The sequence below is a fragment of the Mytilus galloprovincialis genome, chromosome 12 (assembly GCF_965363235.1).
Source record: "Mytilus galloprovincialis chromosome 12, xbMytGall1.hap1.1, whole genome shotgun sequence".
Taxonomy (NCBI): Eukaryota; Metazoa; Mollusca; class Bivalvia; order Mytilida; family Mytilidae; genus Mytilus; species Mytilus galloprovincialis.
In genome coordinates, this window is record NC_134849.1 from 3,899,758 (window position 1) to 3,927,406 (window position 27,649).

Here is a 27,649-nt window from a genome sequence, read left to right on the forward strand (position 1 = left end):
GGATTACTTTAGCCGTATTTGGCACAACTTTTTAGAATTTTGGTCATCAATGCTCTTCAACTGTATACTTGTTTGGTTTTCTTACTTTTTTATCTGAGCGTCACTGATGAGTCTAATGTAGACAAAACGCACGACTGGTGTATCAAATTATAAGCCTGGTACCTTTGATAAATATTGTCATAACTTGGAAGATTGAAAGAGGAGCAAACTTTTTCAAGGAGGTGAATTATATCACATTTCCACATGGTACTATCAGATTTACAACATTTCTACATATTACCATCATCATGGACCAGAGCTGAATGTATGGCGCCAATATGATATGCCAATATCGTGACTACAGTCGCATTATCACGAACATTAGCAAGAAATAAAGCACGACGAACTAATTTTACTGGATTTATATGTGCCTTAACAAAGTCACCTGCTTTACAATTGAGTTTTGAGGTCTTTGTCGTATCATCACAAGTATTGAGTGGAGACCTCGAAATAGAACTGTAGAATAAATAAAGGCAACAGTCGTATACCGCTGTTCGAAATTCATATATCGATTGAGAAAAAAACAAATCCGGGTTACAAACTAAAACTGAGGGAAACACATCAAATATAAAAGGAGAACTACGACACAACCGAAACAAAACAACGAAATGTAACACACACAGAAACGAACTATGATATAACAATGGCCATTTTCCTGACGTGGAACAGAACATTTTAAGAAAAAATGATTGATTAAACCTGGTTTTGTGGCTAGCCAAACCTCCCCTCTTTCATGGCAATGTTAAATATAACGTTAAAATGACAACGTTCCATGACAGGACTACAATACAAATAAATGGGAGAACATATAGGACAGAGAAGCACACGAATAATAGCTATCAAAAAGTAAAAAGCCTTCCACAAAAGATTTAACCATCTGGTTGTCACGTTCAAGAGATTTATGAAGATAATTCTGAACATTTATTGAGGCTTGCATTTCTGTAGAAATATTAATCAATGAATAAGGAAGATCGGCATCGTTAAATGAATCTGTCATATTTGAAAGCCTTTACCTTATCAAATCAGAGACATTCTTCTTGTCTCGTGTCATTGCCGTTGGCTTGGTTTCCTCGTGTTCAATTTCTGCATCTGTGGATGATCCTGATCTTGATATCATTTCAGAACTGAAATGCGTAGGAATGTATCTTGTAAGCATCCATCGAAGTAAAGCGGTTTATTTCCTTGTCAGTCCTGTGATGCCTTTAGACCCTTTGGAATCTTTAATAATAGTTTTCTTTGTAGCCATTTCATTCCAGATACTATTTAAGGCACCATGTTTATGTCTGATTGAAAACACACCTGACATAAAAACAGATTTTACCGTTTCAGACAGATTCAACATATCACATATGTAGGCCGGTGTCCACCTAGCATAGTTTGTCCGGTTTGTAATTAAAAAGCATCGCAACATTGCAGTTATCATTTGCAGATGTAAAAGCCACAACCAATTCCGTTCAGCTCTAACGTTCTGTAACAATCTCTCAATTGCACGAAGAAACATACCCTAAAATGCAAAAGTTGGTGATAGTTTACAAGAGTGTATTCTGAATTCTTGAAACAATGGCAACATATGTTCTTTAAAATTAGGGAAAAAACTGTTCAATATCTTCAGTGCTTTTGGGTGTTTCAGCAAATGAACTGTGACAATCAAATTACGCCTTCCATACATTTGGTTTAATATTAATTAAACGATATTTCTAATTTTTTTTTAACCAATTGAAGCATGCTTTCAAATTAAACAAAAGAGCAATGAGAGCCTCATATACCAAAGTTAATCCTCGAAAACATCTGACATAGACCATTTTACATTTGGGCAACAGTATACAATTAATTGTCAAATGTTTGCACAGCATATTGTTGACCAGCACGTTTTGACATATCTAAACATTTTGTCATAGTTGTAAATACTATTGCCATGTCGCTATGCTTGGCATCTATAACCGGAGCATATGCTACAGACGAAGTGTCAGATTTAGCCTATATTTGTTCAGTGCTTTCTGCAGAAAATGAAATTGAATATAAGTTTTGGCTCGAAAAAAGTCGCAGAAATACCAAATACAGTACAGAGATCCCTCGGTTTTCCATGAAACAAGACACAATCTTCCCAAAAACATCACGAGGAGGTCCATACCGTTCTGTTGGCTTGTCGAAAGGTAACCATGCCATAAGATTTGTATTCGAATCATTCAACGTCAAAGATCTTTCTAGTCCCCGTTTAACCTTTATCGAACTCATGTGGGCGTTTGATGATTTGTTCTGATACTGAAATACAACTCTAGCCATTGAGTCAAATGCATTTTTACCATCGATTGTCTAAGTTTTTAAGTTAATATTTTCTGCTCCCTTCTTTATAATACGGCCACCTTTTCTTAATAGATCAATTATTATACCATAAGGTACATATGTCTTGGATTCTGTCCATTTCCAAAGGAGTAGGTTCAGTAAGACCTCTTTTTGGCCCCAAAATATAGCAGTTTTAGAAAATTGTGAAAATGTAATCTTTAAGCTTTATTTTGGAAAGTAAGATGCTTCTGCTTCATAAATATGAGCTGTTTTGACAAAACAATGCACAAATATCGCGTTCTAGCATCATTAAGTCATGCTAAATTACTGAAATCTTCAAAATTTTAGCATTTTGGTGAAATTTTGGACGGTTTCCGTCAAAAATGAAAGTGCCCGCATTCGTGTTCATTCATAATATTGAAAGGTAAGTTGTATTTGCTGATAATACAAAACATATATATATATATATATATATATATATATATAAAGGTTGAGGATGAACACGGATGCGGCTTCTTTCATTTTTGACAAAAAACATCTGAAAAGTGACGTTTTTTTGGCATATTTGATAGATTTTTCATATGTAAGCTTGAATCAGAGCGTTATTAATGACTAAATCAGTTAAAATCTTTCAAATAAACTAATCGAATCAATTGAAATACACACTTAAGTGTTTAAAAAGTGTCAAAAAAACTTACGTTAGATGAACCTGAAATTTGAGGCCAAAATCGGCCCTTACAGGACCTACTCCAAATTTGCTAAACTAGTCCGATATCTTTGTACTTCAGAATAAGATGAACAAAACCATGATTTTTCAATAACAATGTTAGAGCCAAACTTATAGTGTAATTGTAATGCCAAAGCAAGATGAAATATTGTTAACATGTTTATTCCTAAAGCAACTATGCATTCTGTTATTGTCAGGCCATTTTGCAGTTTATCGACAGAAAGTTTAGAAACATTACTGCAATCTATCAATGAGCATCAGAATAACGAGAAGGTCCATATCATATTCATTGAAAATTCTTATTAAATTTAATTTATAAGAAATACTGACTTGGAATGGCTTCGAAATTTTACAATAGGAAGTTTAAAACATTTTAATTCGGAAAATTATCATTCAATGTAATCTAAATTTACAAATGTTGCTACCGCTTCCTTAAACTAATACAGAGTGCACTTTCATTAAATTAAGTGAAAATGGACAAAATTAAGAAAGAAAAAAAAAGGAAATCTAGTTTTACATTATGAATAAACAATTAAACTCTGTATAAAATGAAAAATCATAAGTCAAAAGCCAAAAAAAATAACAAAATTCAAATTTTTTCCCATGTTGAAATTTTTATAAAAAATTGCACCGCAGAAAATATCTACGACCGGACAAAAAAGTTAGCTTTATGTATTTGCTGTGCAAAAAAAATGGTTTTAGTCTGCATGTATGCCGGTCCATTAAAGTCGTAAAACAAGCACCATTTTCTTGATCTGTCACTCCAATAACAGAGAGGCATAAATACGGAGAGAGGGGAAACAACTGTCACCTCACTGCAAGTTTAAGACGGTCCTTAGCACTAGTTCAGCGAAAGTTAAACATATATTTATAATTCCTAACAAACATAGGAGGCTTCTGAATTGCATTGTAACAGGCGCAAAAACTCGGCGGAGTTAAACATCAATACACACATTAACATTTATTGTAAAAGAAATCCGAATCCGCTGAAACAATAGGTAAAAGAAACACTTAGTAAGCAAAATCACAATAAGCAAAATAAATGAACAAAAGCCTGCTAGTAGATATATACTGACATGAATATAAAACCCCTAAAAAATACAAGTGTAATAAAAAAAAATCTTGCTACAACCAAGATTAGTCATTAATCATGTGCATGGTTTTGTCAGAGTTTGTCAACAATAATTATGACTTATTTTTAATCGTTTCCACATCATAATTTGTAATTCAAGGAAAGGATTACAGAGATTGCTATCTAATATGAATTTGCAATTATCTTTGAAGTTTACTGGTGAAGTTGTCTTTTTTATATGTTGTTAATGATTTCTTGTGAAGAAAGAAAGTTAATGCGCAATTTTAAATTTTCCTAACTTGCTAAAAATATACAATAATTTTTAAATATTCATTTACGCAGAAAACCACGCCTCCTGCTTTCAAATATAAAAGGCGCTGGATTGGGGATCCCAATTCAAACGAGCTCTTTATTAATTTCCTTTAGCTGAGGACTGACCAAATTGTAAGTACATTACTTAACTTTAATTTGTCTATTATATTATACAATAGATAGGGTTTATTTTGATGAAGAAAATACTTGATGACAATAAAGAGAATCAGTTTGGATATAGAACGCCAAAAATCATTTGTTCAGCTTGTTTTAGTCGTTATTTGGTAACATTTTAAAAAGCGTGCTTCATTTGATTAATTGATTGACAGGAGTTTTATGCCACTTTATGCAAGATAATTTGTGGCGGCAAGTTTTTGTTGTTGCTTCATTCGCATTGGTGTCATGATTTAACTGAAATTTACCAGAAAATAACAAGACGAAATTCGCCAAAAGTTTAAAAAAAGGTCGAAACAATAAACAATAGATTAGCTGAAATCATGTTTTTTATGATGTCAGATATAGCTTAAGATTATTGTAATAAAATGTCTTATGTGTCTGAAGTAGAATAAAAAGCAGTCAATAAGAATTTTTTTTTGACATTTACATCCTTTAGCGATAAATCCTATCCTAATTATATGGACATGAAGAAAAAGACAACTTTGTCCTGTATTTTTTAATGTTGATTAACGTGCTATCCAGAAACTCTCACAAAGGAATTATGGTACCTTGAAGTTTTTTGGTCAGTTTAGATCCCTTTTAACCCTAATAGCAAATTTTTGCAAATATATTTCATCTCCAAAATTGCATTACATGGTATTGGTAATTATTGCTGCGTTATTTTTATACGTTTTGCCTATCATTGTATCATGTAATCTCGCCTGTTTCATTTTGAAAAATATACAAAATAATAGAAAAATTATAATTGTATAAATAAACCAATTGTTCAGACGTTTCGGCCATTGGCCTTCTTCAGTTATTTATTATTCCTCTAAACTACATGGCTGACATTTCTTTTTTCAAACATTGAAAAGATGTTATAGATAAATGTCCTTGGAAACATCATGACGTCATAATACTCTAACGTCATAATAACATGACGTCACAATACTTTTGTATGAATGAAAGTTAAATTATATAAGTTTTGATCAATTAAAGTCATTCCTTTTTAACGTTAATTCCAAATGGTCTAATTGTATTTAATTTTTGCATCCATTGTGCCTCAATATATCTCCTGTAATTTGCGGATTTATCGTAAATCTGTTGCAGAACCTGAACTGTGATGTCCTCTTTACAATGATCCTCTTGGTTAAAATGTTCTGCCACAGCTGTATCTCTATCATGTCTGATATCTGCTAGATGCTCTTTTATTCTTTCGTTGAGTGATCTTTCTGTTTCTCCAACATAGACATAGTGGTTACATTTTTCACAGTGAAGTCCATAAATAAGGTTCACCAGTTGACATCCATGAATGTTCTTTTTGAGGTTGAATGTTTTATCTCCGAGTATAATTTTTTCTTCATGTCTTTCAATATCGCAAACTTCACATTCTTCTTTACATGTTTTGTTGCTGTTGTAGTTAGTACATTTTTTGGTGATCTTATTTAGTTTTCCATGTACAATTATGTCTGCTAAGTTTCTATCTCTTCGATAAGCTACTAGTGGTGGTTCTGGAAATATTTCTTTCATCAAGTTACAGTTATGTAAAATATTAATTCTTTTTTTCACAATGTCATGAATATCAGGTAGTAAATCAGTAAAGGTTACAACAAGAGGTATGCGTTCTGATGTTTTTTTAATTTTATTTTTTCTCTGTAATAACTCTTTTCTATTTAAGTCGTCTGCTCTTTTTAGTTGGTTTTCAATAAATTTTCCATTATAGCCTCTTTTTCGCAGTTGTAATTTTAGTTCTTGTCTATGTTTTTGATAGTCATCTTCATTTTCACAAATTCTTCTTAATCGTAATGCTAAACCATAAGGAATTGCCTTTTTTTACATTTTTTGGATGGCATGATTTGCTGTGAACATATATATGTTTATCAGTTGGCTTTGTATAAAGGTCTGTTGTTAATTTACTATTTTTTATTTTCACAAGTGTATCTAAGAATTCAATCTGATTGCTGTTGTACCTAAGTTCCACCTTTATTTTGTCATTTATTGAAAATTATACGCAATATATTTAGTGAATTGTTATGATAGATCTACAACAATTGCTCTCACATTGCACATATAACAAAACAGGAACAAGTATGATACCAACTGAACGGAATTTGTATTCTAAGGATACCAACATCATATGCATGTTGACGTGATTGTTCTCATTTCATATAAAGGTTATCCAATCCGGAACGATAAATTTAACCATAAATTCTCTGAAACTGCCGGAGAAATGACTTCAAATTCAAATTTATGTTTTATTACCTAGGAGATATATTATGCGAGAAAGAGATGGAAAGGGCAGACTAAGGCAGTTGCTTCCCCTCTACATCTGAAGTTTTAATGTTGCCGGTCTATTGTTATTCACGTCCCTGCTCACTATTTAAACTTCGACAATTTGGGGGACTGTCGTTCGCGTTCTTTCGAGTCCTCCTGATGAATAAAACAAGATGTCCGAAATATGTTTATTTCGAGTCCAACCATAAGAGTAAATAATTAATATGTGATTCCTTAGGGTTTCCTATTTTAAACCCTAAGAACACGTTCTGGTTGGACTTTATGTAACCGGGAGTTTTCCGTGTTATAGTGATTCAAAGACGGAATACCAATACTTTAAACATTATTAGCAAGGTCCGGACAGTACCAGACCTAAGACCTAAACTGACTAAAAAATAACATACAAAAGCATATATAAAAAACAGTTACCATAGAAAAGGATTGGTGTCCAACGGATTAACTTGTCATGGTCAGAGTGATTTCCATCACAACAAACATATATTGAACAATAGAATTTAAAATTAGACACAAAGAAATGTAAAAGGTTGGATAAACGGATTCATAAATTGTCACTATAGCACTTAAAATATATTGTCTGAACTGGATTTATTTCTAATCGCAAATAGTCCAAATCTTCCTGGTCATAATCGCCACTACTCCGCCTAAACTCGGTCTCCGAATTTGCAGAATGAATTTTTTTATCGTCGTGGGTATCTTCCTCCTCCTCGCCGATGACGTTGCTGTGAATTGCCACGCGATCAAATTGCAAGGGTCGAACGCACATCTTGGTTTGAATGTTTTATGTCTAGATGTTGAATCTCGTGTCTACTATTTACGTTCTCTTTCTTAAGTCTCTGAATTTGTCCATATCATTTAAGATGCGATTGTACTGCATGTCAGAATTTTTGTACTGCATGTCAGAATTTTTGTACTCCATTGTTAAGCGTTGTCTGGTGTTGGTTAAATTACGGTTTTCCTCTTTCAAACGCACTATTTCCTTCTCAAAATTTTCAGTTCTTCTTGTATGTTCGGCTAACTCATGTTCGATCTTTTGAATTATCCGACCATGTTCTAAACGTTCCAAATTTACTTTGTCCAAATTGTTCCTTAATATCACATTATCTTTCACTACGGTATCCAATTTTGAATTTTCAAATTTTTAAGCAAAGCGATTTCTTTGAGGGAGTTTTGATGAGACGCTTTTAACTTGTTTAGTTGCTGTTTCACGGATTCGTCCTGTGTTGAGCACGTAAAAGCTGAGAGTTCCTTGTCCTCAAGTTCTTGAAATGGAAATTGAGACATTTGCTTCTTTTAAATAAACTTCCTCATTCGTTCACAGTCTCTCTGAATTTTGGATTTCGACTTCTTCTTCGGTTTAGGGTTTTCACATGGCTTAACGTGAAAACTGCACATGCGAGCAAAATGTCAAGGATGTCTGCACTTGTAACAATAAACGTTAACTGCATAACATCGATGGTATGTGAAAACGTCCAATGTCTTACCGCAATATTTGCACAGAAAGTCCAAACAGGTATCTGCTTTTCTCATCGGAAACGGATGTCCATTTCTGCAAGGCTGCAAATTCCAGGATCCTTCCATACTGTTGCTTCTGAAGGTAGTCATTTGCTAGTTTGGGGGAACTAGCTCAAGATCGTGCCGCGGGTACCTGAACCAATATATAACCGGGCGTTTTCCGTGTTATAGTAATTCAAAGACGGAATACCAATATTAATTTTATAACTAAAAACTACGTAAACATTAAATAGTGATGCCATAGTTACATGTAGTTTTCATCGCTAGTTACATTCTTGCATGTAGGCTTGGGGTGACATTCATTTCCACACGGTATCATAGCTTTTTGCATTTGCAAGAAATTTGTGCACGATCCTTTTCATTTACACCTTTTGTGTGCGAGTGAAAATCCAGCCATTTTGCAGCTGCGTACAGTGATACCGAGATCTTTGGCCATTCTGATGTCTACGGTGTTTTTAAGAAGCTCTAGATCTCAAATATCGTAAAATGACTGCAATACACCATATTCACAAGACAACTTAAATATGTTACAATGTACTTTCCAGTGACTTGTTGTGTAACAGTTCATTAAGACATTTTTGGAATTTAATTGTTTTAGTCGACTTATTGCCGTTCACTCGTAATAACAAATCGGTAATGACAATCGGTATAAGATGTGTTTACTATGATTTGACAATTAAGTAAAATTAACTATGTGAAACTTCTTATTTTTATTTAGTTTATCTTTTTATTATAATATAATAATAAGATTACCTATATGATAGCGTCTTTTTAATAAACGATCATACCATATGAAGACTTTAGAAGTATTAAAAGTAAACTGTAACAGAGTGTTAATTACCCCGACCATACGCGTACGGTCGGACCATATGAGTATATGAACATATACAAAAGGCTTTCAACAAGATTTAGTTATTTTCTACAACTACATGGAAGATTCACTTAGTTTAACATGAAATAGTAAAATTTCTTTCTTTAAATATTTGATCTCAATTTACCTTCATTATATATATAGTTAGTAGCATTTGGTCTTTGTTAGTATTGTGTGTCTTTTTAAAATCATATTTTATTTATATGTTTTGGAGTGTAGTTTAGTTTAATTTCACTGAACTAGTACGTATAACTTGTGTTATGTACCAGCTGAAGCCCGGCTCCGGGTGAGAGATTTTCTCGCTGTTTGATAGACCTATTGGTGCCCTTAGGCTGTTTACTGATCTTTGATCGGGCTGTTGTCCCTTTGACGCATTCTCAATTTCCTATTTGAATTTTATTCATAAGACAAATGATATAAATAAAAGCAATATTTCCATCGGCAACTAACGAAAATATTATTTCCTTCTCTTTATTGTATGCTTCATTATATACAGAGATTAAACGTGGTAATCGCAAAACTGTTATATTTTTATTTCAGATACAAGATGTCACATTATATCAACACCGAAAACAATGATTTTCATTTGGTTGTAAAAAGTGGTTTTATAGCAGTAGATACAGGCAGGGCAGCGGTTGGTGATAAAAAAGCATTATGGCAGTTGGTTTCAAAGGGCAATAACATATTTACAATAAATAATGAAGAAGATGGCAGATTCGTCGAAATTCGGGAAAATGCGATTCTTCTTACCGTAAAAGCTGGCAACAACTCTCAGCTCAATCTATCTGATGGGATCTCAAATAGCACAATGATATCGAATTTAAATGCAGAACCACCTATAGCGATGGTAATAAACGAAGACCAAAAAAACGGTTGGTTCCCGAATTGGAATCAATGGCCAAAAGTGGAACATTACTCCGCAATGATTAACAGAACTTATTTTTGTCTGCAAACGTTTGCAAAACCACAGTTCATATATCATTTTCTAAAAAAGCTTTGCTAATACGTATATAATAATTGCATATTTAATCCTCATCAACTAGGGAATCAGAAAATTAGTTTTTATCTGTTATATGAATTTATCTTTTAATTCTTAGTTTCCTGTCTTTGAATATATAACAACCCATGTAAAATAAAAGTGTCCTAGTAGTTTGATATGTGTTTATTTCCTTCATTTTTTCGTTTGATTATTATGTTTTCACTTTGTCCTAAGTTTATATGAAATTGTTTTTCTTATATGACAAACGAAATGTAAGTTACTATATTGCACGCGGTTGTTCATTATTTTGATACTGGACAGAGGAATAAGTCTTCTTTTTTGTGGTTATATTTTGAATAAAGCAGTTACCTGACAGGCTGTGAGATACCTAATATAAGATAAGTTCGAATCTGTCTTTCAGTCTCCCTTTATCCTTTCTAAAAACGGATCAAATAAAGCATGTCATATAACATTAAACAATATAAAGATATATTATACCAATTAAAGTGCTAAACAATATTTCATTATTTTCAAAAGGTAACAAACTAGATTCTACTTTGGTTTTGTAGTTCATGTAAAATTAGATTAAAATCATAACTAATACTCTTATAAAGTTTGAGGAGAAATTTGGTTTAATATTGTCCCCCTAATTTATCAGAATAAAAAAAAAGTAGCAACATTCATTCACCTCGTAAGAAACTTTTATACCATGTTTGGTTTTATTCCATTCCGTGCTTCTCTAGCAAAAGAAGTTTCTATTTATTTCGCATAATATCTTATATAAAACCAAGTCCCCTGCTGGCGGCCATCTTGGGATGATGGTTCGACTACAAAATAACAACACTTGGTCAACATCTCATAAGGAACATTCATGTCATGTTTGGTTTCATTTAAGTCAGAGGTTCTTAAGAAGAAAACGTTTGTATGTATTTCCCATAGGGTCCTATGTTAAACTTAATCTCCCTACGCTGGCAGCCATCTTGGATGACAAATCAGCTACACAAGAGGGACAAAAGATACCAAACGGACAGTCAAACTCATAAATCGAAAATAAACTGACAACGCCATGGCTAAAAATGAAAAAGACAAACAGACAAACAATAGTACACATGACACAACATAGAAAACTAAAGAATAAGCAACACGAACCCAACCAAAAACTAGGGGTGATATCTGATGCTCCGGAAGGATAAGCAGATCCTGCTCCACATGTGGCACCCGTCGTGTTGCTCATGTGATAACAAATAATTAGTATTCTACAAATTATTCTAATATGACGTGCTCCTATCGAAACGCGCTTCTGGCGTTTATACTAAATTTAGTCCTGGTATCTATGATGAGTTTATTGTGAAGAGCATACTTTTCAAGTTTTTTTTCTCTCCATGGGATATTAGAACCGATAGTCATAAATATATTTCTAAACTAAATAATGATAATAACAACAAAAGGCTTAACCCGGACCATGCAAAACGTAACCTATAAAAGTGCTTTCCATTTCGTTACACCACTGTCCCAGCTAGGCTATGGAAAGGTTTGGATCTCGCTAACATGTTTAACCCCGCCACATTCTGTATACAGTCAAGAGCCTGTAATTCAGTGGTTGTCGTTTGTTGATGTGTTACATATTTTTTCCGTTCATTTATTTATGTCCCAACTACGATATTAGAGGGGCATTATTTGTTCTGGTCTGTGCGTCTGTTCGTTCGTCTGTCTGTCCGTCCGTTCGTTCGTTCGTTCGTTCGTTCGTCCGTTTGTTCGTTCGTTCGTCTGTCCCGCTTCAGGTTAAAGTTTTTGGTCGAGGTAGTTTTTGATGAAGTTGAAGTCCAATCAACTTGAAACTCAGTACACATGTTCCCTATATATATGACAGGATCTTTCTAATTTTAATGCCAAGTTAGAGTTTTTACCCCAATTTCACGGTCCACTGAACACGGAAAACATAGAAAATGTTAGAAGGGGTCGAGTTTATGAAAAAGTGGGGCGATTAGGTGTGGGGCGTTTTGCCAGTGGGGCGATTTGTCCTGCTTCCGATGACACGATGACACGACACTACATGTATCAGTGGCGGATCTAGAAATTTTCCGCATAAGTGGGGGCCCACTGGCTGCCTAAGAGGGGACACGATTTCGTCACGCTTCAGTGATTCCCTATATAAGCAATCACATTTTTTTCTCAAAAGGGGGACCCAGGCCCCCCAGGCGCGGATCCAGGGTGGGGGGGGACCCCCTTTTTTTTTGGACGATCAATCGATTTGAATGGAGACGTCTAGTTGGAACCCCACCCCTTTTGTTCTGGGTTAGGACCCCCTTTTAAATGGCTGGATTCGCCCCTGCCCAACTAAATCCGCCTCTGACTAAGTGATTTGGTAGCAACTACTATGAAAACTTGTCATGTGGGTGGACATTATTAAATGCCAAAATTCTATGAAAAACTGTCCAGGTCTGACTGCCCTTTAATATCAAGTAACAGATAAGGCAAACGTTTTCTTATATAACTGATCCAGGATTCTTTATTTTACTGAATCCATTGTAATAAGCTCTTGAAATTTTGTTGATATAATATGCGAACCGGCTTCCATACTTTTGTTCACGTGTTTGTTCAACAGTTCTTTTTTCCCGCCTCAAAAACAACGTGTTTGCGTATTATCTCCCCTTTCCGGAAGTTTCTATGATTTTGCGAAACGAAAGGGAAACTAAAAGTACAATTTCTAAAACTTCCTTGATTGATAGCTGATTGAATGTTGAATGAGGTACAATTTTTAAGACTTGTTTGCTTTGTTTTCTTTCTTTGACATTTGAAAAACTAGACATGCCATGCATGCAGTGAGTTTGTAAACTGTATTAAAATGGAAATGTCTTACAGCGTGGACAGTGCCAGTGGAGCTTGAGAGCATGATACATGGTTTTTTTTAAACTACATCTGAACTTTTCGGTTTCCATGCCAGGGTGCCTAGTACAGTAAACCAACTGAACTGTAACATTAACTTTAAGAAGAAGAAGCTAAACAAGTTACCCATTACCAAGACTAATCTACTGTACTAGCACACTAAAGTTATAGAAGGAAATTCCCAACACTGGCAAATTGCCTCAATTATTCACCAACTTGGCCCACTCTAGTTTGCTAAATCATCCCACATATAAAAACGGATAGTTCCATTGAGTAATTAAGGTTCATCATAATAAATGGACAAATATGGCCGTATTTTTACCTCAAAAACTACTCTGTGTACAGACTTACCTTAGCTGTTTGGAAAGTTTTAATGCCTAGCATCCACTAGATATATAAAAGTTAAATGCATTTTGTGTTTAAGAAAGATAAAATCTTTCTTGGTTTTTGATGGGCATTTTTTTTCCTTTCTGCAGAAGGTGTAAAAATAAACTAACACCTGAATTACTTTGATACTGTCCACTCACTGACTCAGATAAACTCTTTAACTCATCTATAGTTGTGAAGATACCTGTTGTCCATGTCAATTAAGGGCAATCAAAACAATACAAACCGTTTTTTTACCTGAGGGAGCATCTCATAGTTGTACCACAACTTAGTTAATTTTCACACCTTTTGAATGAAGGAAAAAAAATGCCCATCAAAATCCAAAAGAGATTTTATCTTTCTGAAACACAAAATGCATTTAACTTTATTATATCTAGTGGATGCCAGGCATTAAAACTTTTCCAACTTCACAGGTAAGTCTGTACCCAGAGTAATTTTTAGCATGTAAATCCAGCCATATTTGCTATTTAAACAAAGTGCTGTTAAATTGGAATCCTTAAATTGTTGTGAGCAGGTTTTTTTTTTTAACTATATAGATACAGACATTTTTTGGGAGGCGTATAACATGTATAACATGTTTAAGAAATTATCAATTATCAAAAAAAATAATTGGGGTCACAATTAATTTTGCGGAGTCTTTTTATATATCAAGTTTATGGTCTGATTTACTATTAAAGCAATGGGCAACAGACATTACTTCAACAATGAGCAAACCCCATACCACATAGTTAGCTATAAAACATTTTAAAGGCCCTAAAATCACTAATGACTTCTGCATTTTCAATTGTCCCCTTGATAAAATGCCATTATTTATATCTATTTGAGCATTTAATATTTGTCACATATGTGAAAGTCTGCAGTGTTAGCCCCAAGTCTGATACCCCAGACTAGTAAAATTTCAGTTGGACTAGCAAGTTTTTGTAAAACTTTTGGACCAATAAGAAAAATGTCAGAATATTGGTCTTCAGACTAGTAGTTGAAAAAGTTTTTGGTGAAGACAGGCCTGGATTATGTGAAACCAATGGTGATGTCTGGATATGCATTTCTGGAATGATGACTTTAAACCGGAAAAGATCATCAATTTTGCTTGCCTTCATGACCTCATTAAAGACATTAACCAGAAAGAAAGCACCTGTATCCCTGCTCCTCTATCATGTCTATTAAATGTTTCCAGTACAAATCATAATGTACATTTTGTAGGGTAGTTTATAAATAATTGAGGTTCCGTAATCTTGATTCCCATGCGACTTAGCAAGGGTGTCGATCTTATTAGATTTTAATTTCTCAAATATTTTGTGCAAAACTTAAAAAACAAACAATTTCAACTTTGCTCAACATGTGTTGGAAAGGACGACCCATACATTTTGTCATGTGGTGATGGTAATCACATGACAGATTCATCAGAAAAAACATATCCAGGAACTGGCCTATTCAATGCTATTGCTAACTATACAGAGCCTTGTGTTTGTATCAGAATAATATAGAGCTCTATTTTTTCATACTGTCACACCATTGATATATATATATAACAATATATTTTTTGTAGTTTATTTCATAATTGTTAAAAAGAGATAGCAGACCAGTTTACACAGCAGAATTAATCATGGAGGGCAATGAGAAGGAGCTAAACAATGTCAAGGTCATGTTGAGGTCAGTTCTGACCTCATCAAAGGGAGGTGTGCCAGCTCATGTTCTCCAAAGTAAGTCATTTATATATATAGGCATTAGGTCATAAGTCAACCCTGATCTTAGAATAGTAACAGCTGAATCAATCATAGCAATGACTAAACCAGGTACAGATCCAGTCATATTAAAAAGGGGGAGTTACACACTTCAAACACCATGAAGTGTTCTGTTCACATAATTTATAGAAAAACTAAGCTTGACAAAATGACTTCCACGATACATCGTGCACATGTCTGTAGCCAACTACGGCTTAGTATTTTAAAAATTTGATTATGATGTCAAATTTTCTTGCTTACCTGTGAAATTCATTAAACTCCTATTGTGACGTCAAGGAAAAAGGCGACTGTGTCTGATGACGTCACATAGAAAGAACACATCTTTTTGCGGGTAGTGTTAAGATGGTCTGCATATTGCGAATAAGTCATGAAGAAACAGATTTCAACACCTAATCGCATGCAATTATCCACTTTAAAAAATTCTTAATTTTGAATATTTAAAATGTTGGCAAGCCTCTGGTTTTTCAATTTTTTGAAAATTTAACTGTCTTGAGTAAATAAATATCTTATCACACTCAATGCAGTTGTTAAGTCTATATATATATTTATGTCTGAAGCTAGTTACGGCTAATTCTATAAATAACTTAATTACTATGACAAACATATGTATTGCTATATCATTGTATATATTAAACAGGAGACTACAGAGAAGCTACATTTGAATCATTGCCGTACCAGAAGTTTGGTTACCGTAATCTAGATGCCTTTATCGAGAGCATGCCAGATGTTGTTAAAATAAGCAGGTAGGATATAAGTCAAGACTTAGTAGTCTCTGGTGTGGATTTTTTCTCCCTGTGTTGAAGTCCCATTGGTGGCCTTGGGCTATTTTTGGCTCTTTGGTTGGGTAATTGTCTGTTCATTCTGTTTGACACATTCCCTGTTTTTATTCTCAATTTTGTTAGTTGAAACTATTAAGTGTTCATGACTTTTCTGTTATTGATAAATTAATATTTAGTGTTAAATATAAAAAAGTAGATGTGGTATGAATACAAATGAGACAAATCTCCACAAAAGACCAAAATGACACAGAAATTAACAACTATAGGTCACTGTTTGGCCTGCAACAATGAGCAAAGCTCATACCTCATATTCAGCTATAAAAGGCTCTGAAATGACAAAGGTAAAACAATTTAAACAAGAAAACCATCTGCTTTTATATTAATGTACATTTTAATAAACAAAAAAACATGTATGTAACACATCCACAAACAAAAACAACTGAATTACTGAGGTTCCTAACTTGGGACAGGCTCATACACAATGTGACAGGGTTGACCATGTTTGCGGGTGCCCAACCCTTGATTCTCTTACCTGGGATAGTGGTTTTACAGTATAACAAACTATAATTATCAGTTGTAAAAGGCTGTTACATGTTATACTTTATATGTTAATTTTATATTTGATTTTTAGAACTCCCACAGGTGAAATCTATCATGCTGTGGCAGATGAGAGTACGGCTCATATAGCTAAAATGGTGTCTAAACAACGTACTATAAAGAAAAAGAAAAGTTTAAAGGTCAGGAAAATATAGTGTTATAGATTATACATATTTAATGATCAAAGCATACTTTTTGATTGGGTGAGTTGTTTCAATTTTCAGTCCACATAACACTAGAGAAAATGAAAATTGAGTAAACATGATAAAATGAACTTCTAAAATCAATGGAATAAACTCAGATGGTCCTGAAGGGTACTAAGCTATTTCTGCTCCAATAATGGTGTCCATCATGTTACATTGCAAGAAAACTAATTGTTTTTATGTATTGATTATTGTTTGTGCACAACTTCCAGAACTATTGTGCTATATATTTTGTGGAGGTTAGTACTTATTTGAGCAGGAAGCTGATGCGAACCTTCAATCTGGATATGCTAAACAGACAATCCTAGTCAATTAAGACTTGAGATAACTTCCACTCATTAGACTACTAAGCCCACTGGGCCACCAAGCTGAGGCTCCTTTGCACATATAAAAAATACAAAAAATGAATTGAAATGGAAAAAGTCAATAATTATTTTTTAAAACTTCTTTATATCTATTTTACATTTTATTCTTACAGCCAGCAAGGAGGAGACCAGCTCCAAGGTCAGCACCGTTCTATTCCCCATGGCGACCACAGCAACATATAGTTCTGCAGCCCCTGAGACCATGGCCTGGTAAGAGACCACCACCAAAGAGAACAACAAGGTCCCACGGGATGGACTATAATACACAACAGTCTCAAACACGACCGTATGGCAGGAACCTGACTGGACAACAGCACCATCACCTGACAGTACACACCGATGGAGGAAGGAGAAAAGTGGACTTCCAGGGTCCAGCTAGATTGTTACTGGAAACTCCTAATCAAAAACAGGTGTGACTAAAACAAAATAATCTTTTTTAAGGCAAATATTATAACATTAAGTTAAAACTTATTAGGGAATGACACATCTTGTTTAAAACTTTCACATTTAATTTTGTATGCACTCGTCCAACTCCTATTATAAGCTGACTTTCAAGGTCATGCTAGATGATTACTGGAAACTCCTAATCAAAAACAGGTGTGACAAAACGAAAATAAGATTTCATACTAAAATAGGCAAAAATTATAACATTAAGTTCAAACTTATTAGGGAATGCTACATCTTTTTTGAAAATTTCACATCTAATTTGGTATGCTTTTGTGTAACACCTATAATAACATGTATAAGGGTCCAGCTAGATTGTTACTTGAAACTCTTAATCAAAAATAGACATGATAGATGTGACAAAACTTTATTTATCTGATGTCCATCTGTTTATTAACAATTTTCCCCTATACTATGAAACAATGAAAAATATTTATCTATGCTTTTGCAATCAAATAAGTGTTACAGATGATTAAAATACAGCTGCATTTTGTTACAGTAATTTTAATGCCAAATTAGAGTTTTTACCCCATTTTCATGGTTCACTGAACATGGAAAATGATATTGCGAGTAGGATATATTCAATATAAAAGGAGATGTAGTATGATTGCCAATGAGACAACTTTTCACAAATAACGCAGAAATTAACAACTATAGGTCACTGTAAGGCCTTACAGCATAGTCAGTTATAAAAGGCCCCGAAAGTGAAATGACAAAGATAAATAATTCAAATAAGAAAATTTCTTGCATACTAAAATTGTAATTAAACATTTACATCACTACATTTTGTATGTAACCAAATTGACCATCATGTTTTTAATACAGCGTAATACAATTCTCAAGAGACTTTATTTCAGACACAAAGCTACTCAGTTAACAGATTTGAGCAGCCACCAAGATTTAGGAAACTTCATGAACAACAAACTCCAACTACAGAATATCCAGTTAAAAAAGGTATAATATAATATAAAGGGAAAATATAATCTTCAATTAGATAAAAAAAATAAAAGATTACATACTTTATCATACAGTAGTGATTTAATCAACATGAACTATAGATGGAAAAAACAAGACTCTCTATTCAGACAATTATATTTAATTTCTTTAAAATGTTTCATTTATCATTCTTAATAATTCAAAATAGCTTATCACAATATACAGTCAGGGGCGTTTATACTTAAACAAATAACTTTTTTTAGTTACTTATATAGGTAATTTTCGTTTTTACAAAATATAAAATTACTCAATAGAGTTATTTTTAATCTCAATAGATGCAGGGACTAAATGTAGTTTTCATGAATTTTTACATCATTTTATATCATAAATTTAAGAATTTGTAAGATTTGAGAGGAGAATAGACATAAAGGGTTACTTTAAAAAATAATGACAAAAATGTTACTTGAATAAGTTATTTTGTACATCTTTGAAAGAAGTAGTAATAACACTTATTTAAGGAACATATGTAATTGTTTTGGGTTACAAATTATAAATAACTTTAAGTCTTAATTAATTCATAAGTTTCTATCTATTTATATCTGTCTACCTTCAAGATTTTGAAGTAAAACGATATTTAAATAGTCCCAAGAGACCAACCTTTGACCAAGAAGCGTGGATATCAAAGATAAGTGCGATAGAAAAGCAATTAGTGTTTCAGAAGGATTAGATTTTATATTTCATGGGAAAAATTTCCAGATGACTGTAAGAATTTGTTAAAACTAGTAAAATTTGTATAATTGGTCACCTATAAAAATAATATTTAGAAAAGTTACTTGTATTTATATAAGTGATTTTTAAAATAGCCTCGTTTTCAACATTACTTATATAGGTAATTTTAAAAGTTACTTTTTTAAGTAATGCCCCTGACTGATATAGATGATATAGATCAAGATATGATGTCAAAAATTTCCTGTCAGTGATTAGGACAAATCTTTGTAGATTAAAATTGCATACATGTCATTTGATCTTTTCCCAAAAAAATAGATTAAATAAAATGTTTTTTTTGTATCTGCCGACCCTTTCCAAGTGTTGTAGGGGAAACTAAAATTCAATTTTCAATGGCCCTATGTAGTAATATCAGGATATTGGTATTAAGTCTTATCTTAACAGGAAAATAGGATCATATTAAAAGAAAAGGCTTTTCCATTAAAATATATGTGGGAGGGTAAGGAAGGGAAGTAAATTATTGAATATGGGTCATGGGTCTTTTTGCAGTATGCATACCTGTCAACTGACCTGTATTCTGCGGGTGTGACCCGAGATTTTCACAATTCTGAGGGATCACCCGGGACACCCGCTGGGTCATTGAAATAACCTGGGAATTCCGAAAATGACCCGATTTCACCCGTATTTCTTAGCCTTGAGATTGATTTCATAAGTAATCTTCCTTTGAAATACCGGCAAAGTCGTAATTCTTCCATGAACAGGAAGTTCATCTAGCTATGTAAACTGTCAAATTAAGTGACCCATTAAGTGCATGGCTTCAATTGACAGCTTTGGTGTCAAACACACTGTTGATTAACACCAATTACCTTAGCTTTAGGTCGTAAATAAATTGCACTATTGGTTTACAAACAATATTTCAACTAGAGTTACTTCCCCTTATGTATCTATTAATATTAATTAAGATTATCTTAAAAATAGCTCTTGGTTGTAGGGATATTTTGAAAGTCCCTTCCTACCCTCCCACATACATTTTAATGGAATAGCCCGAATGAGTATACAGGTTATGTATGAGCCTGGAACATCCAAGTTGTATGTGCATTTTTCTGAGTAGGTTTGAACAAATATATTTCAAACAAATATAATTTATTGTTGGTTATCATTCCTTAGTAGTAACCATCCTATAGATAAATGACTGTTGGTTGTATTGATAATTTAGAATCTTAGAATCTGGAACATGGATTCAGTGTTAATTTACTGTTTTAATGTGTCATTTGTATGCAGGAGTGATCTCCCTTTGTACTATGCTCAATATTACTTTATTTAACTAATATTTGGATTTGAATAATTTTAATCTCAAAAGATAAAAATGTAACTTATGGGGACAATAATTAGCCAATCATAATTTATATTACCTGTGATAACTTTCTCATCTCCAGATAAATGGAAACAAGTCAATGAGCACAAATTTGAGGGTCTCAGTTTGGTATAAATTTTGGTACAGATCTCTAAGCTGGGGTTTGGATTTTGGAACCCCTCTTTCATAAATTATATCAAGTTTTATAAGAAAACAAGAATGTGTCCATAGAACATCTGCACTATTAATTTCTATGTTCATTGGACTGTGAACATGGGGTAAAATCTCTTACTTTGGCATTAAAATTAGAAATATCATGTCATAAAGAAAATGTGAAATGAGTTCCAAGTTAAATGGACTTTAACTTCATCAAAAACTACCTCAGCCGAAAAACTTTAACGGGAAGCGGGACAGACGAACAGACGAATGAACGAATAGATGAATGAAAGAACAGACAACGAACAGCACAGACCAAAAAACATAAAGGGGCATAAAAATATCCTTTTTATATTATTTTATTTCAGCTTCACCACCAAGAAGTGCATCATCACCATCAAGACCTCCCAAAAAGACTTCACCTAAAACACTTGTACAACCAGTAGATATGGCAAAAAGTAAGTAATGATGATAATTGTCCTCACCTAAATAATAAAAACAAAAGTAGTTTACCACAATAGCAACACCAGTCGATTTAAAGAAAACCATATATCATTGATGGAATTAGTGCATAAAATGCATAGATAAGTTTGTTGTTTAGAGAGCTCTAGAAATTGATATTTTATACTGCATTTCAATTTCATTGTATGTTTTTCAGTCATAGATTTGTTTTACTAGCACTTTGTCTTTACCTTGATTGATTTTTGTTATTTTTTCTTTCTTTTTAAAGATCATGAAGATTGTTAGAAAATTGTTTGATACCTTGATTAGTCAATAAAGAAATAATTCCTGGAAGCCATAGATTTGTTGGAAATTTACACATTGCCTGGGACATGATAATCAAATTTTTATCTTGAGTTATAGCTCCATGAATGATTTCGATTCTAATAGGACAAATATGATCATTAAAAAACTGAAGCAAGATGCGGTTATGCCGTTTGGGTGGCTGTTCTATTTGACCAGCTGTTGGACAAATAAAAATGAATAAATAAATGAATAAATCTAAATCTTACATGAATTATTTCTTAAATAACCCCATGAAAATAAATGTGTTTATTCTCAACCCCAACATTTGCCATTTTTAATTTGCATTGTTTTCTGGTAAGCTAGTAAAATCCACTATTGCCATATTGCCTAACGAACTGCCATATTAACTTGCTGAAATCTGTAGATAAAACATCACCTACCTCTAAACTCCATTTCAATGCAATATCAGAATTTGTAGGATTAACACAATAGAAAAACCTTCAGCTTTAGTGTTTTCATTCATATGATGTCATGTTTTGAAATGACTGTAATGCGCCAAAAACAGATTAGTAGAATATTGTGGAATTAATTTTTTTTTAATTTTGTATATTTTTCTAATTTCTAATGCATAAATTTTGTAATGTCTAAAAAGAAGAAGGAAGTTTCTCTGTTGTTTTATTCAAATTGCAATTTTAAACACAGCAGAATTGACATTGCATATGCACATAGGTTACTTTACATGTGGAATTTACGTTCGTAGTACCTTGTAACAGCCATTATTATGTAAACACCTGAGTCTGGGCTAAGTATAGAAATATCAAAAATTTTATCACATTGCTTTTTACCAAATGAAAGAAGCACTTCATATTAGAATAATTACATTAGATGTATGTTTCATTATAATATTTTATTCTGATTGGCTAACTGCACATCACGTGTTATTCCGTAAGCAGTTGCATTGCTCAAGACAACTTTTCATTCATGATAACACGTGCTCCAACAATAAAGTGCACAGGTGAATTAAATAATAAAATATATAAAATTCGTGTTTTCATGATCATAGCTAAAAAATGTAATTATAAGTATTGAATGCTTCTTTTTGTAACTTTATAGGGTTGTAAAAGCGTTGACCGTGCGTACATTTTTAGAATGAAGCGCTTCCGCGCTTCATACAAAATGTACTTCGGTCAACGCTTTTACACCCCAATAAATTTACAAAAAGAAGCATTCAATTCTTAAATGAACCTTGTATAACATCAATATCATGTTTTTATTGGTTACCACATAGCCAATCATATTTTGCTTTTGTCTTTTCAGTTAAAGATGGGAAGAAATATTATGATACATTAATCGAATACTGTAAGTCTAACCACATTAGTGATCTGAAGTTTGAGACGATGCCTAGTCGTTTAGGACAAGTTTATTGTTATGCCAGCTCAACCAACATAAATAAAAGAGTTTATGGAAGTGGAGGTGAGTTTATTGTCAAAACATTATATAAAAATTGATGATTATGACTGAAGATTCTTCTACCAATGTAAGACAAAATTATTTCTACCAAAGTTGTTCATGAATTCATTGATTTATTTTTGATGCATGTTTTGTTTCCATTGTTTGTGGATTCATCAATGTATTTGTTGTTGATTATAAACAAAGAAGATGTGGTATGATTGCCAATGAGACATCTCTCCACAAGATACCAAAATGACACGGAAATTAACAACTATAGGTCGCCGTACAGCCTTCAATAATGAGCAAAGCCCATACCGCATAGTAAGCTTTAAAAGGCCCGAAATGACAATGTAAACGATTCAAATGAGAATCAGTTTAAGGAGAACAACAAGTTATAGGTCAGTAATATTTTGCAAATGAGAGGCGAAATAATACCACCGGGACTTTCAAACCCATAAGTCCAAAATTAAACTGACAAAGTCAGTCATGACAAGCAGTTATAAACATTGACACATCTCATTTGCATGGAGATTATTTGGTGCCATACCTTTTTGATCTATTTACTTTGAAACTTTTGTGGAATTTACATTAATAAAAAATGACACAATAAACTTTAAAGCATATACATGATATAAATGAACTAAAATCAAAAAAATATTCAAGACTAACAAAGGCTTGAGGCTTCTGATAAGGCTTGATAAGGTCATAAAGGGAACCCCTTATGGTAATTCAGTGATATTTGTTATGCAGTTCTAGTATCATAGCATTGTAACACAATTTGTATTTAATTCCAGATTTATTTGGATCTAGTGTAGAAGCAGAATTTGCAGCCTGTCGGACAGCTTGTGTAGAGTTAGGTCTCCTTAATGGTAAATATTTACATTCAATCATATTTATTGTTGTGATGGTATAACAGACCATAGAATATCCAAATATTTGTAAAACATACTTCAGATTTTCTTTGGTAACAAAGAGATATTTTGCATAGAAATAAAGGGTGTACAGATTACAAAACTATTTTTAGGGACCATCTTTATGTTTACACTGATACAGATTTTAATTTGCAGACATACACATGTTATGTTCTTATCATATATATTAATAATGATATGATTCTACACCCCTAACCAGAGGGATTGTACTTGACTTTCATATGATAAAGACATAATCTTTCAATCAGTTTAATTGAGGTCTGGAGCTAGCATATCAGTAACTGCTAGTAGTCCTTTGTTGACAATTTCATTTGAACTGAGATTAACTGAGGATATTGCTGAGTGCTTGTTTATTCTACATTGGCTAGAGCTTTGAGATCTCACAAAACATATTTAAACCTGCCACATTTTAGCACCTGTCCCAAGTTAGTAGCATTCAGCCTTGTTAATAAAATTGAGAAAGGAAATGGGGAATGTGTCAATGCGACAACAACCCGACCATATATACCTCTAGATAGCCAATGTAGAAAAGTAAACGCATAACAATACGCACATTAAAATTCAGTTCAAGAGAAGTCTGAGTCCGATGTCAAAAGATGTAACAAAAGAAAATAAATAAAATGACAATAATACATAAATAACAACAGACTACTAGCAGTTAACTGACATGCCAGCTCCAGACCTCAATTAAACTGATTAAAAGATTATCTCTTCATCATATGAATATCAGGCACAATCCCTCCAATTAGGGGTTTAGTATCATACTATCATAAGATATATGAGAAGAACATAACCCGTGTCATGCCAATAACTGTTTTTATGCCCCACCTACGATAGTAGAGGGGCATTATGTTTTCTGGTCTGTGCCTCTGTTTGTTCGTCCGTCCGCTTCAGGTTAAAGTTTTTGGTCGAGGTAGTTTTTGATGAAGCTGAAGTCCAATCAACTTGAAACTTAATACACATGTTCCCCATGATATAATCTGTCTAATTTTGATGCCAAATTATAGTTTTGACCCCAATTTCATGGTCCACTGAACATAGAAAATGATAGTGCAAAGTTCAGGTTAAAGTTTTTGGTCAAGATAGTTTTTGATGAAGTTAAAGTTACATCAACTTGAAACTTAGTACACATGTTCCCTATGATATGATCTTTCTAATTTTAATTCCAAATTAAAGTTTTGACCCCAATTTCATGGTCCACTGAACATAGAAAATGATAGTGGGAGTGGGGCATCCGTGTACTTTGAACACATTCTTGTTAAAAAAATAAATGTGTTTAGTTCCGATGCAAAGACCCTATTAAAGCCAAAATATGCTGTTAGTCTTGAATGGTTTTTTTGTCGAGCCTGCAACTTTTGTTGCAGAAAGCTCGACATAGGGATAGTGATCCGGCGGCGGCTACGGCGGCGGTGTTAGCTAACTTCTTAAAAGCTTTATATTTTAGAAGGTGGAAGACCTGGATGCTTCATACTTTGTATATAGATGCCTCATGTTACGAAGTTTCCGTCAGTCACATGTCCAATGTTCTTGACCTCATTTTCATGGTTCAGTGACCACTTGAAAAAAAAGTTCAAATTTTTTGTAATGTTGAATTCTCTATTATTATAAGTAATAGGATAACTATATTTGATATGTGCGTACCTTGCAAGGTCCTCATGTCTGTCAGACAGTTTTCACTTGACCTCGACCTCATTTCATGGATCAGTGAACAAGGTTAAGTTTTGGTGGTCAAGTCCATATCTCAGATACTATAAGCAATAGGGCTAGTAAATTCGGTGTATGGAAGGACTGTAAGGTGTACATGTCCAACTGGCAGGTGTCATCTGACCTTGACCTCATTTTCATGGTTCAGTGGTTATAGTTAAATTTTTGTGTTTTGGTCTGTTTTTTTCATACTATATGTAATAGGTCTACTATATTTGTTGTATGGAATGATTATAAGGTGTACATGTCTAGCGAGCAGATTTCATGTGACCTTGACCTCATTTTCATGGTTCAGTGGTTATAGTTAAGTTTTTGTGTTTTGGTCTGTTTTTCTCATACTTTATGCAATAGGTCTACTATATTTGTTGTATGGAATGATTGTAAGGTGTACATGTCTAGCTGGCAGATGTCATCTGACCTTGACCTCATTTTCATGGTTCAATGGTCAAAGTTAAGTTTTTGAATTTTGGTCTTTTTATCTAATACTATATGTCATAGGTCAACTATATTTGGTGTATGGAAATATTTTATGATCTATATGTCAGTCGTGCAGGTTTTATTTGACCTTGACCTGGTTTTCACGGTTCATTACTCAGTGTTAAGTTTTTGTGTTTTGGTCTATTTTCTTAAACTATAAGCAATAGGCTCAACTATATTTGTCATGTTTGTTGTATGGAAGCATTGTTAGCTGTACATGTCTGCTTGGCATATGGTTCAACTGACCTTGACCTCATTTTCACGATTCATGTTAAGTTTATGTGACAGTCGTAATAAAGCTTTATATTTAGGAGTATCAACATAATATAAATGATTAGTAAAGAAGGCGAGACATTTCAGTGTGTGCACTCTTGTTTTAATTTAGTTCATTATATGTTTTGTTTGATATGTATTTTCATTGAACTAGTATTCAGTTTTGTTAATGGAACAGCTGAAGCCACGCGTTCAGGTGCAAGATTTTCTGGCTGTATTGAAGACACCCATTGATGGCCTTGGGCTGTTTTCTGTTCTTTGGTGGGGTTGTTGCCCTTGAAGGTGACACATTCTCCATTTCCATTCTCAATTTTATATTTTGATTAAAAAAAAATCCCAAAATTTCAATAATTCACTGTGCCAAATCAGGGCTCACACTACTTCAGAATTATAGGGAGAAGTGACTTCTCTTTTTGAAACTGATAGGGAGAAGTGGTGAGATTTGAAAGAGAAGTGCTCATTCGCGCAGGTGCGCTACAATGTTTGGATTTTACAATAGTATAAAGTGCCATATGTTAATAATGTTCTTTTTATGTTGTTCAATTCATATGAGTAAAAAATTACAATTAAAGTAACATTTGAAATTAAAAGTTGTTTAAGTTTTACTAAGGTTCTTGTGAGAAACTACCAACTAAATATCTAGCCCTTAAAAAAACAAATTTTATTTTAAAAAATGTAAAGAAATTATATCAATTACAATTTAATTAAAAATTATCTTGTGTATGAAATTCAGTGTTTCTCATAAAAAAATATAAAAGTTATCAAGCTGGGCCATAATATATTGATATTAGTATAATAGTCTCAGAGTTAAGCAACTTTAATCAATAGTTTGAAACATTCATAAAAAATATAGGGAATTATATACACCAATCAATTAGATGTAACCAAAAGTCTCTTAATGCGTGTGGGATGCGTAATTTTCCCCTTTGGGGTCAATATTCTTCTGTCAGCTGTTCCATCCGTGCGTCCGTAGTAATTATTGTAAAAGTACGGATTTCGGTCATAGCTGGTCCGGTTCAGATCCGTAGTTAAGAAATCGGTCAATGGCGGACTAATGCAAGAAAATTTACAAAAATAAACGATGTTTGACAAGTTATTTGGAAAGGAACATGACGGTTTTAATGCAATAAATGGATTAAACATTTACTGGAGGCAACTTTTATCACGTTTAAATGAAGTAACAAACTTATTTTGCCGCCGAAATTTAGGTTGATGTACGTTTTCGAGGAACAAGCACCGGAAC

General features: G+C 33.3%; 1 protein-coding gene across 1 annotated transcript in view; it reads left to right on the forward strand.

Moving 5' to 3' along the window:
• Window positions 1–12,907: 12,907 nt before the first annotated feature.
• The window catches only part of LOC143054123 (tudor domain-containing protein 7-like), a 71,318-nt gene continuing 56,576 nt past the window's right edge, over window positions 12,908–27,649 (forward strand). The window contains exons 1-9 of the mRNA XM_076227027.1: window positions 12,908–12,995; window positions 15,066–15,219; window positions 15,899–16,004; window positions 16,672–16,777; window positions 17,319–17,615; window positions 18,507–18,603; window positions 21,190–21,279; window positions 22,886–23,041; window positions 23,815–23,889. Coding sequence (XP_076083142.1) covers window positions 15,123–15,219; window positions 15,899–16,004; window positions 16,672–16,777; window positions 17,319–17,615; window positions 18,507–18,603; window positions 21,190–21,279; window positions 22,886–23,041; window positions 23,815–23,889 — 1,024 coding nt within the window. The 5' untranslated portion in view covers window positions 12,908–12,995; window positions 15,066–15,122. The remainder of the gene's footprint in view (window positions 12,996–15,065; window positions 15,220–15,898; window positions 16,005–16,671; window positions 16,778–17,318; window positions 17,616–18,506; window positions 18,604–21,189; window positions 21,280–22,885; window positions 23,042–23,814; window positions 23,890–27,649) is intronic.